The following is a 13,114-nucleotide window of genomic DNA, read 5'->3' on the forward strand; positions in this document are numbered from 1 at the left end:
AAATGTTACACGCTGGACATTTTAATATGCATGTAAATATAATTTTGGCAGGAAAATTGGGTTTTTACACTTTAACACTTTTAGATCAATTATAGACTTGTTTTTCTTAATCTGTAAGTCTCAATGTGTTTATAATGATTGTTTAGAAAGGCTTGGTGAGTGTTTACTCTCTAAAGTCAGAAATCAACCACCAGAGGGAGACTTTTACCTTCCTGTGTGTGAATGATGAGGCTCTCCTGTATCACCCAAACTATTTACACACTAATATGTCATTAATAATGCACCTGTGTTGTTACATCTGTTGTCACATAGGGAACTGGGCATTATGACTGAAATATTCAACCCTAGACTCTTGTTTTATCTTGGTACTAACATATAGAACTGTCTTTTTTACACCTTAGCAGATCATGTAGACTGTCCTCATATTAGTTCGGACTTCACAGGCAGAAGCCAGACCACAGAGCAAGTTGTATCAAAGTCTTTTTGAGACAAAATTAATAAGACCTGTCCTAGTGTCAACTTTGACTTTGGACACAGATTCCTGCCTCCTGTTTTCATCTTGGTATTCGTCATTGGTCTTTTAGCCAGACCAACATATAGTGTATAAACACTGTTTTTCCAAAAATGTATTTCAAAAGAAAGATGATAGTGGTGGAGAGCACTATATTGAGCATAGCGTTAGTTCAGGCAGGGCACAAAGTCAGGCTTAGCTTTCAGTTACAGCTATATCATACGAGCACAGCTAGTCATAAACATACATCAGCTGATTCCTCTAAGCTTCCCATTGGATACCATACACAGTCAGCTGACAGCTCACCTGATTTCCTCAAGCATCCAATTGGCAAACATCATGCATGGCGCCTTATTTAAGCTGCTTTAGCCTGCCTGCCTATCTCTGCTGCTCCCTCTACAAGCCTTTTGCACCCACCTCCACCCCAGCTCCTCCTTTTTATGTTGTTTCTAATTAATCAATGTCATTTTCTGATTGCCATTGATGCTGCTCTGTTCTGTACCCTGGGGTCTCTGCTGCCACTCTCCTTGTCTTAAACTTTTCCATGTATGCACATGGAAGGGCAGGGAGGTGTGCTCTCCCTGCCTTAAGGTGTTCCACGTAGGCACGCGGAAGGACAAGGAGGTCCCAGAACAGAGCCATACCGCCAAATGTAAATTCTGCTTGGAATATAAGATATTTTGACGAAAGTGGTCCTGACTGAACTAACACTTTGGTTCAAAAAACCTCCCATCGGTGTTTAATTGGGTTGAGATGAAGTGGTGAGTGTTTTCTCTCTAAAGTCAGAACTGTACCACCAGAGGGAGACTTTTACCTTCCTGTGTGTGAATGAAGAGGCACTCCTGTATCACCCAAACTATTTACACACTAATATGTCATTAATAATGCACCTGTGTTGTTACATCTGTAGTCACATAGGGAACTCGGCATTCTGACTGAAATATTCAATCCTAGACTCTTGTTTTATCTTGGTACTAACATATAGATATTTTCTTACACCTTAGCAGATCATGTAGACTTTTACCATCTGTTTAATCCCACATTAAGAAGATTTGAAAGCTGAAAGAAAATTCCTCAAATCCTGCTTGTAGAAATCATCTCAGTTTCCCTAACCAAGAGACAACATCCACTATGATATGTTGTTATAGGGTTTTTATATAGTGCTTTACAAATGATAAAACAATGAGCAGTGATTGGACAAAGCTTACATGAATGTTCAGTGATGTAACACATCTACAACTGAGGGCCCAGGGTTTCAAACAGGAAGTCTTCTTTGAACAAATAGTAGGAAATGATTTTTCACGTCTCAGAAGCCAGACCAACCACAGAGGGTGACTTCTTTTCAGAAGACAGAATGAATAAAACCTTTTGCCCTCGTGTCAATTTCAGCTTTGAACACAGATTTCTGCCTCCTGTTTACATCTTGGTATTCATCATTGGTCTGGTAGCCAATGGATGGGGACTCAAGTCTTTGCTGCACAACTGGAAAAAACTAAAGATCATCAATATTTTTGTTCTCAACCTTGGACTTGCTGACATTTTGTACCTGCTCACGCTCCCATTTTTGATGGTGTACTACTTTATGGGGAGTAAATGGATCTTTGGAGATGCATTCTGCAAGATAACAAGATTCTGCTTCAACCTGAATTTATATGGAAGCATTGGCTTCCTCACCTGTATAAGTGTGAACAGGTACCTGGCTATTGTTCATCCAGTGAGAGTGATGGGAAGATTAACCCGGACTCACTCTGTGGCTATCTCGATCGCAGTCTGGCTGTTGGTGAGTGTTCAAAGTCTTCCAGACATGTTCTACACCAAAACATTTGGAAACAGAACTGGGAAATGCTATGATACCACCCATAAGATCTATGTTGAGGATTACCTGAAATACCGACTTGGATGGACCCTCACTGGCTTTTGTGTCCCCTTCCTCATCATACTGGGCTGCTATGGACACATAGCTGTAGTTTTATGGACAATGAGGAGAACTGATAATGTACAGAAACAGAGAAGCTTGAAGTTGTTGTTCATCTTGATTCTTCTGTTCTCTGTTTGTTACATCCCCTATCATGTATTCACGAACCTTAACCTCTGGTCAAGAGTTTTGTTAAAACAAGGGTTGTGCCGTGAATGGTCCAATAGAGTTTACATTGCTCATCAGATAAGTCGTGGCCTTGTGTGTCTGAACAGTGCTCTCAACCCTCTGGTTTACCTCCATGGAAATGAAGCTATTCCTGCTCAGCTCAGACAGCTGCTCCAGCAAGTTCGTCAGACATTCAGCCGTTTGTCTCTGTCAAACTCGGGCTCTGTGCCTGTGTCACAAACTGCAGATGAAGTTCAACAAGAGTCAAGCTTTTAAAAACAACTGTTTAATAACAAATAGGTCAAAAAGTAGCCCTTGTAAACTTTGTAATGTAGCTGTGCATCGCAACTAGTGGTGTAAATGGACTCCAATGTGAATGAAATTGTCAGCATTTCTCTTACTTATTGCATCCTTTACGGAATAACAGTTTTGCTGTACAGGGTTTAATCTTTATATGTCATGATGCTGTCACCACTGTCTGGTGTTTTAAATAAACAGAAAATTCATGTGAACTCCAGTTTTTTCTGTTCCTTTTTCTTCTAAACAGATTTGTGGGCAGATAAATATCACGTTGAGTGTTACACCATACACAGTCTTCACGGGTTAAAAACAGGAAGTAGAATAGTGTTGCAAGCCAGCAGACTTTACTGAGAAATACAACTTAAAGTACAATATTAATAAGGTGTTATTAATGCATACTGATGATATAGCATTTAGCTCAAAGCATGGCTGCACTCCAGTATAGATGTGGGAAAGTGTTTGTTAAATCTGTCCATTGATTGATCCAGTTTCCACATTCCAAATTCCTCCAATTGTCTACTAATTTCTCTCACTTTGATCATCACTTCATTTCTTACACTTTTCGCACTCAAAGAGAATAATGCAAATGCAAATGCGAATATTGACCTTTCTGCTTGCACCTCCCTCACAAATACATACACAAAGAAAATCTGCCACACACATCTTTTTCACTTTTGTGCTCACGTGATAAACCTTTTCATTTAGCTAAAACTTTGACTTTGACAAAAAAATATCTTTAAAAAGAAGATGATAGTGGTGGAGAGCACTATCTAACACCTCGGTCCAAAATCTCCCATAGGTGTTTAATTGGGTTGGAATGAAGTTCAAAAACAGTCATGATTTTAACAATAAGTACTAGGGGTTTGCAAACTTTGTAATGTAGCTGTGCATCACAACTAGTGTTGTAAATTGACTCCAATGTAAATTAAATAGTGAGTCATTCCATTATGTATTGCATCCTATGCTGAATCATACTTTTGCTGTACTGGGTAACAATGTTTTTCTTAATCATGACACCATTAACACAGTCTGACGTTCCAAATAAGTGGGAAATTCAGATGACTGGCAACTCTTGATGTGTCTCAATCAGAATAGGTTTGTTGAGAGAAAATGATGACTCTTTATAGTTAGGGCAGACTAGTGCCACGCATTGTCTCTGTTGGTTCAGAACAGGAAGTACACTACAAATAAACTTTAGACAAGATGTTTTTAATGGATACTTACAATACAGTACTTATTTATTTATTCTTAAGGCCTACAACTTGTGACAGCCCCTGTCTAATGTTGATGTGCTGATGTGATTGACCAGTTATTGTTTTTCCTTTGTGTCCTTGAAGGTTCCATCAGCAGAGTAAGGATTTGGAGCACCTGGTTCTGGCGCTCCTACAAGGATAAAAACTCTGTCTCAACTTTGCTCTGGTCTCTCTCTCTCATTCGGCTGCATCCCCGCCAGCAGCAGCAGCATATTCTCTTTGTTTGATTTCTGCTATGGTTTCACTTTAAAACATTTACACCTCATATTGCTCACACATCCACATTTACATTACTGATGTTACTGATTGACACACTTCACATTTGTACTTATAACCTCAGTTGTTTACGTTAATACAATAAATTCACTTATTTCTAGCCATCTATTGTGTCCTATGCCAAATTTGTTATAGCCTAGTAGCCGGGTTATGACAAATTGAGGGCTTGTACGGCCATGTTTGTTCCCTCACGAGTGAACGGCATTGTGGCTATCTAGTCCTCTGGTGTGCGTAAAAGTTTGGTATTGGCCTTGTTTGTTGTGCTACATATTTTGTAATGGCTGAAGTTGAAGCTTTTATTGCCGACCCATCTCAGGAGTCCCTGGATTAATGCACAAAAGAGCAGTTGCTCAAGATTGCTGCACATTATTCCGTCGAGGTCGAAGGTGACAAACATCTCAAAGAGAATGTTAAAGTGACTATAAAAGCTAAGCTAATTGACAATGGTATATTGTCTGAGGATAAGGGGGATTTTTCTCCAAATCGTCCTGCTGTGTCTTTTCAGACTCATGGAATAACTTTTGAGCAACAAAAAGAGATTCTGATGTTGCAGTTGGACCATGAAAAAATGGAACAAGAATTAGAAGTTAAAAAATAACTCCAAGTAGAGAGAATCCGTCAGATATCCGAAAAAGCAACAATATATTTGGAGGGATATCGTTTGTCTCTGGTGAGGAAAGGCCTATTGTCCGGTGAGGCTGTGAATGGGAAGCTGCCCAGGTCTTCTGATCGGTTTGACATTAATAACTTGCGCTTGTTGCCACGATTTAATGAAAAAGACCCAGGCACTTTTTTCTTGCTGTTTGAATGTGTAGCTAAGGCTAGGAATTGGCTTGATGCAGACTGTGCCCTCATGCTTCAGAGTGTATTGTCAGGAAAGGCACAGGAGGCATGTTCATCTCTGACTGTGGAGGATAGCTCTAGCTATGACAAAATAAAAGCAGCCCTACTTAAGGCTTATGAACTTGTGCCGGAAGCATATCGTCAGCATTTTAGGTCCTGGGAAAAGAAAAATGGTCAGACATACGCAGAGTTTGTCAGAGACTTGTCAACTCATTGTAAGCGGTGGTTAACTGTGCTTGAAATCACTACTTTTTGAGCAACATACATAATGGAACGGAAAGTGACTGCAGCTGCTGAGGTTGCTGTTTCAGCTGATGAGTATGTATTGCTCCATAAGGGCAGTTTCAGAGAGCGCTCTGTGGTGGCTTGTGGCTTGTGGCTTGTGATGTTGTTTTGATGCCGTTCAGTTTGACATGACGCGTTCAAAGACAATTGGCCATTTCAAACCTGACCTTAAAGCAAGTGCTAATTTTGACAATGGGAATATCTGTAACTATTGTCACAAGAAAGGACATTAGAAGGCAGATTGTGCTGTATTAAAGGCTTAAACCAGTGGAGTGAAAGCTAATGTGAGACCTGTTGCATTTGCTGCGCCTGTTAAAGATTGTGTCTCTGAGATGCTTACCCCTCACACTTGTGAATCACAGGTTTTAGAGGCTTATGCTCCTTTCATTCGTGGTGGATCTGTGTTGCTGGTGGGAAGTAATGTGGAAGTCATATTAAAAATCCTGAGGGATACACTGGCCTACAATTCCTACATTGTTGAATCTGTATTGTCATTTTTAAGGGACACTTTTACCGGTGACTCGGTTCTTAGCCGCGGAATGGGATTAAGTGTTTTCCCAGTACCTTTACACTAGCTTGTTCTGAACTGTCAACTGGTTCAGGGTGAGGTAGCTGTGGATTGCGACCAGCGTTGCCTATTGAAGGCATCCACCTTATTTTAGGGAATGGCTTGGCTGGAAGCAGAGTTTGGACAGACACTCTTCCCTCACCTGTAGTCACACTTTGTCCGTCTGATTTGGTGTCTGAGAAGAATCCTAATGCGTTGCAGGAATTCTCTTCGTCCTGTGTAGTTACATGCGCTATGCGTAAAGCAGAGACTGAGGTGCCACCTGACAGTAACAGTACTGATGTGGTTTTGGAGGTTCCATCTTTGTCAGAGCTTCTTTTGTCACTGTCTCACAGTGAGATGGTGCAAGAGCAATGTAACGACGTCTTTTTGAAGGAAACATTTGAGCATGTTTTGCCTGCCTTTGAGATAAGTAATGTAGCGACTGGTTACTTTTTGCATAATAGGTTGCTGGTCAGAAAATGGGTTCCTGTGAGTGAGGATGGGGTAAAAAATTATGTTTTCAAGAAAGTGGTCTCAACTAAGTTTCGTTCCCTCGTCTTGAAAGTGGCACATGACGAGTGTGGACATTTTGGTGTCCGGAAAACATACCTCAATATCATGAAACATTTCTTTTGGCCTCAGATCAAGAGGGACGTATCAGCATACATTAAAACCTGTCATGTATGCCAGCTCACAGGAAAGCCAAATCAAAAAGTCAAGCCTGCACCACTGCGGCCTATCCTGACTGTGAGTGAACCGTTTACACATTTCATTGTGGACTTGGAATTGGGTCCGTTGCCATGTGCCAAGTCTAGTTGTAAATATCTGCTTACTGTCATGTGTCAGAGCACTAGGTATCCGGCTGCGTACCCGTTGATGTCAGTTATGACCAAAGCCGTTGTAAAGGCATTGTCACAGTTAATTTCTATATTTGGCATTCCCAAAGTAATCCAGAGTGACCAAGGGTTGAATTTTTCATCCCATATGTTTGGACAAGTGTTGAAACTGTTGCGAATAAAACAAAACAACCATCGGCATATCATGTACAGAGTCAGGGTGCTTTGGAAAGATTCCATCAGACTCTTAAGTCTCTCTTGCGTGTGTATTGTACTGAGCTAAACAGAGACTTGGGAAAAGGACTTCCGTGGTTAATGTTGGCTGCAAGGGAGGCAGTACAGGAGAGTACAGGCTTTAGCCCGAATTAGTTGGTCTTTGGACCTACAGTATGGGGTCCCTTGGCAGTACTGAAAGTTAATTGTGTAGATACTGACCCACCGAAGAATCTGGTTGACTTTGTGAATGGTTTCAGACATTGTCTGTTTAAAGCTGGATGTATGGCACGGGAAAAACTGGGTTCATCTCAAAGGAGAATAAAAAAGTGGTAGGATTGTCGTACTGAGCGCCAGGAGTTCACTCCAGGAGATCAGGTTCTCGCACTTACACCTATTGTTGGTTCACCATTTCAGGCTAAATACACAGGCCCATACATAGTCAGTGAGAAAATCTTGGATTTGAATTATGTGACACCAGGTCACAGGAATGCAAGGCGACTCTGTCATGTTAATCTCCTTAAACCTTACTACAAGCGTGTAGTTTAGATAGATTGGGACCAGGATGGGAAAGATATAGCGCATCCAGCTCTTGCAGGCTCTTGGTGCAGGAGGCAAATGGCGTACCGTAGCCTGATGAAAATCTGCTGAAGTGACCGTCCCTTTCTAAAGTTGATGTGCTGATGTGGTTGACCAGTTATTGTTTTTACTTTATGTCCTTGTAGGTATCATCAGTCAAGTACGGATTTGGAGCACCTGGTTCAGGCGCTGTCTGATATTTCAAATAAACAGGAAATTCAGATTAACTACAACTCTTGGTGTGTCTCTATCAGAATAGGTTCATTGAGAGAAAATGATGACTCTTTATAGTTAGGGAAGGTTAGTGCCACGCATTGTCTCTATTGGTTCAGAACAGGAAGTAGATAGTATACAAATAAACTTTAAACAAGATGTTGTTAATGGATACTTACAATACAGTACTTATTTATTTATTCTTAAGGCCTAAAACTTAAGACTTTATCAACTTACAGAATTGTATCAGCTGCATTATTAAGTGATACCAGCACAGTATATGTAGAGAGAGTATAGCAGTTCTTCTGGACCAGGACAGTGATAATCATGTCATGGTATGAAAGCATTATTCTGGATTATTACAGCCTGGTTTTTATTATCACTGTTTGGGCCATCATGTGATCACACAATTCTGTCACTCTACCAGAAATCTGTCACCAGAGGGAGACTTTTACCTTCCTGTGTGTGGATGATGAGGCACTCCTGTATCACCCAAACTATTCACACACACACACACACATATGTCATTAATAATGCACCTGTGTTGTTACATCTGTAGTCACATAGGGAACTGGGCATTCTGACTGAAATATTGGGTTTTGTATCCCCTTCCTCATCACACTGGGCTGCTATGGACACATAGCTGTAGTTTTATGGACAATGAAGAAAACTGATAATGTACAGAAACAGGGAAGCTTGAAGTTGTTGTTCATTTTGATTCTTCTCTTCTCTGTTTGTTACATCCCCTATCATGTATTAAGGGACCTCAACCTCTGGTCAAGAGTTTTGTTAAAACAAGGATTGTGCCGTGAATGGTCTAATAGAGTCTAGATTGCTCATCAGATAAGTCGTGGCCTTGTGTGTCTGAACAGTGCTCTCAACCCTCTGGTTTACTTTCATGGAAATGAAAATATTCCGTCTCAGCTCAGACAGCTGCTCCAGCAAGTTTGTCAGACATTCAGCCATTTTTCTCTGTCAAACTCGGGATCTGTGCCTGTGGCACAAACTGCAGATGAAGAGTTTAGATTTTAACATTAACTGTTTAATAACAAATAGGTCAAACAGAACCCCCTGATAAACTTTGTAATGTAGCTCTGCATCACAACTAGTGGTACAAATTGACTCCAATGTGAATTAAATTGTCTTTCTCTCACTTATTGCATCATTTGCTGAATAATACTTTTGTTGTACAGGGTATCATTTTTTATCTCTATATGTCATAATGCCTTTGCAACCGCCTGATGTTTTGAATAAACAGGAAATTCAGATGTAATCCAGCTTTTTCTTTTTCTTTAGAACAGAGTGTAACACCTTACAGACTCTTTACTGGTTAAAAACAGGATGTAGATAGTGTTGCAGACCAGCAGACTTTACTGACAAATACAACATAAAAAACAACATAAACAGGATGTTTTTTATGGATACTGATTATATTCCTCTAATTCCTCTAATCGTCTACTAATTTCAGTCACTTGGATCACCACTTAATTTTTTACACTTTTCTCACCAAAAACTGCAAATGGTGACCTCTCTGCCCGCACAACCCTCACAAACACACACGCAAAGAAAAACTATGTTGCACAGCCACAAACATCTCTTTCACTTTTGTGCTCACGTGATAAACCTTTTGATTTAATATTATTTTTATTTCAATTCTAATTTTAACATTAACTTCTCCATGACTGCTGAGCATAGAAAACAAACTTGGAACCATAACAATTTTTTACTGACATGTGACAAATTAAAGAAAAAACCATCAACATGCAGTGTCTTAGTAAGGTGTTGGGCCTTCTACAAGTCTCTGGAACTCTACTGACAAGATGAACAACGTTATTCCAAAAATATCTTTAAAAAGAAAGATGATAGTGGAGGAGAGCACTATCTAACACCTCAGTCCAAAAACTCCCATAGGTGTTTAACTGGGTTGAGATGAAGTTCAACAAGTTTAGATTTCAACATGAACTGTTTAGAGCTTGCAAACTTTGTAATGTAGCTGCACATCACAACTAGTGTTTCAAATTGACTACAATGTGAATTAGATAGTCAGTCATTCCCTTGTGTCTAACACCTCCATCCTCCGTTCTACTCATCTCTGTTTGTTACATCCTCTATCATGCATTCAAGAACCTCAACCTCTGGTCAAGAGTTAAAACAAAGGTTGTGTCGAGGGTGGTTTAACAGAGTCTACATTGCTCATCAGATAAGTCGTGGCCTTGTGTGTCTGCACAGTGCTCTCAACCCTCTGGTTTACCTCAATGTAAAGGAAGATATTCTTGCTCAGCTCAGACAATTACTCCAGCAAGTTTGTCAGACGTCAAACTCCAGCTGTGTGGCACAAACTATGGAGGAGGTTCAAAACAAGTAAACATGTGAATAATTATGTTATATAATTCTGTATATATCTGCTGTGTGCCCATACACACTGAAGTTTAATAGCAAGTTATTTAGCCTGTCTAGCATAAATGTTGTAAATATTGCATAATAATTAATTTCTTCATTTAATTTTTGATCTTTGTGTCTGTCATGATGTTGTTACCACATGCAGAAAAGGCCAACAGAAAACGCAGATGAACCACAACTCTTGATGTGTCACTATCTATTTTAAAACAAGTTTGAGATAATGATCATGTTATGGGTTTGGAAGCCCGGTGCCATGCACGCTCTCTGTTGGTTCAGAACAGGAAATCAATAGCAGTGAAGCCACACACTTCCTCCAAAAGGACTAACACTAGTACAAACACTCTCACCCTGAAATCATACACATTTTAAGATCTTTTAGTTAACTGATCCATAAATGATCTGCAAGTTGCAAAGATGAGTTTAACTTCTTTGTGTAGTGCTGCTGCAACATCTAAATTTGAATTTGAATCAATAAAGGACTATCTTCTTTATCTTTTTATCTTAACTAATATTGAACATGTGTTTACTTTGGTAGCATTAGCAGATAAAGCAGCCATTTGTTTTAGGGCACCACATTCCAAAGCAAAAGATTGTCATACAGGAATTAGAGCTAATTATTTCATTTTATTTAACAAGATAGCAATAATTAAAATTAATCAGGGCCCCACCCATAGAACTTAACATCATTTAAAGCACTTGCAAGTATATTACCCTAGTAGCTCAGTAACTATAGTTCTTTAAAAGCACCATGCAAAAATACTTCATAGTCAATATTATTAGGAATCACTCCATTAGCTTTGACTGTTATGCAGATGATACCCATTTATACCTGTCGATCAAGCCCGATGAAATTAATCAGTTATCTAAGTTACAAACATGTCTTAAGGACATAAAGACCTGGATGTGCTGATTGTCTGATGCTAAACTCCGAAAAAAATTTTGTACTTGGCCCCAAAACCTCAGAGACTCACTGTCTAAAGATGTAGTTACTCTACATGGTATTACCTTGGCCTCTAGCACCACTGTTAGGAATCTTGGAGTTATCTTTGATGTCCTTTAATTCCCACATAAAGCAACCTCTAGGACTGCCTTCTTTCATCTACGTAGTATTACAAAAATTAGACACATCCTGTCACAGATGGATGCAGGAAAGCTAATCCATGCATTTGTTACTTCTAGGCTGAATTACTGCAACTCCTTATTATCAGGTTGCCCCAGAAAGTCCATTAAGACGCTCTAATTAATTCAGAACGCTGCAGCACGAGTACTGACAGGAACTAGGAAAAGAGATCATGTCTCTCCTGTACTAGCTTCTCTGCACTGGCTCCCTGTAAAATTTAGAATAGAATTCCAAATCCTCCTCCTCACCTATAAAGCTCTTCATGGTCAGGCCCCTTCATATCTTAAAGAGCTCATAGTACCCTATTACCCCACTAGAACACTATATTCTCTGAATGCTGGGCTACTTGTGGTTCCTATAGTCTCTAAAAGTAGAACAGGAGCCAGAGCCTTCAGCTACCAAGCTCCCTTCTTGTGGAACCAGCTTCCAGTTGTGGTTCGGGAGGCAGACACCCTCTCCACATTTAAGAATAGGCTTAAGATGTTCCTCTTTGATAAAGCTTATAGTTAGGGCTGGCTCAGGTGGATCCTGAACCATCCCTTAGTTGTGCCGCTATAGGCCTAGACTATCGGGGGATTTCCCATGATGCACTGAGCTCCCCTCTTCCTCTCTCTCTCTTTCTGCACACATTCGTGTCTCATTAATGCATATTACTAACTTCACTTCTTCCCTGGAGTTCTTTTACTTTCTCATCTCGCAGGTTCTCATGGATCCTGTTGGAGCCTCCAGCCATGGTCCTGCTTGACTCCCATTGCTAATATTACTGATATTAATGTTATTATTATTACTACAGATACTATTATTACTATAATCACTGCTCATTGTCCCCAATCGTTGTTGTTGTTGTTGTCGTCGTCATCATCTTCTTCATGTTCATCATCATCAGTCACAACTATTAGTGTAGCTGTTGCTACTGTTTCTGTGCACCTTTGTCTATGTCTCTCTGTCTCTCTCTCTCTCTCACCCCAACTGGTTGAGACAGACGACCACCCACCTAGAGCCGATGTTTGTCTGAGGTTTCTGCCTCTTAAAAGGAACTTTTTCCTTGCCGCTGTCGCCAAGTGCTTGCTCATGGTGGGAATTGTTGGGTATATGTAAATAATGTTATAAGGAGTTCGGTCTAGACCTGCTCTATTTGAATAGTGTCCTGAGATAACTTCTGTAATGAATTGGCGCCATACAAATAAAATTGAATTGAATTGAATAGTCTGGCTGGGACCTAGACATCTATCTTTTTTTTTTCTTATTGCCTTTAATTGATAGTGACAGCTGAAGATAGACAGGAAAGCGGGATACTGCTAACTGGGATTTTCCGACTTGCTTCTGTGTATGTATGTATTTGTATTTGCATGCTGTTTCCCCCGTGGGGACAGCAGAGGTTGTTCCCCACCGGCAGACTGATTCAGCGAGCTGTGACAAGGATCAACTCAGATGTTTGTTATAACAACTGCCCCTACTCACCTTAGAGTAACCCTGCTCTGCAGGGATACAGGTCCTGATCAGCCTGTATTTATGTATGAGTTATTGATTGCCAGGCAGATCCACATAGGCATCCTCTTCACACATGTACAATCTCAAAATTTACAACTCTTTCATAATCATACACCGTAGGGGGACTTTATACTAGTGGGTCTGACCTCATCAACAATCAA

At 40.1% G+C, this 13,114-nt stretch overlaps 1 protein-coding gene across 1 annotated transcript; it reads left to right on the forward strand.

Moving 5' to 3' along the window:
- The first annotated feature begins 1,801 nt into the window (after window positions 1–1,801).
- On the forward strand, window positions 1,802–3,106 carry LOC127376809 (P2Y purinoceptor 1-like). The gene has a single exon (XM_051424092.1). It carries the CDS (start codon window positions 1,803–1,805, stop codon window positions 2,868–2,870), a length of 1,068 nt encoding a protein of 355 aa, XP_051280052.1. The 5' UTR covers window position 1,802; the 3' UTR covers window positions 2,871–3,106.
- The last annotated feature ends 10,008 nt before the right edge of the window (window positions 3,107–13,114 follow it).

Source organism: Dicentrarchus labrax, unplaced genomic scaffold (genome assembly GCF_905237075.1).
Source record: "Dicentrarchus labrax unplaced genomic scaffold, dlabrax2021, whole genome shotgun sequence".
NCBI lineage: Eukaryota > Metazoa > Chordata > Actinopteri > Moronidae > Dicentrarchus > Dicentrarchus labrax.

Bases quoted from the DNA above. Each gene is read 5' to 3' on its own strand.
- LOC127376809 (XM_051424092.1), top strand. From the start codon at position 1,803: ATGATTTTTCACGTCTCAGAAGCCAGACCAACCACAGAGGGTGACTTC.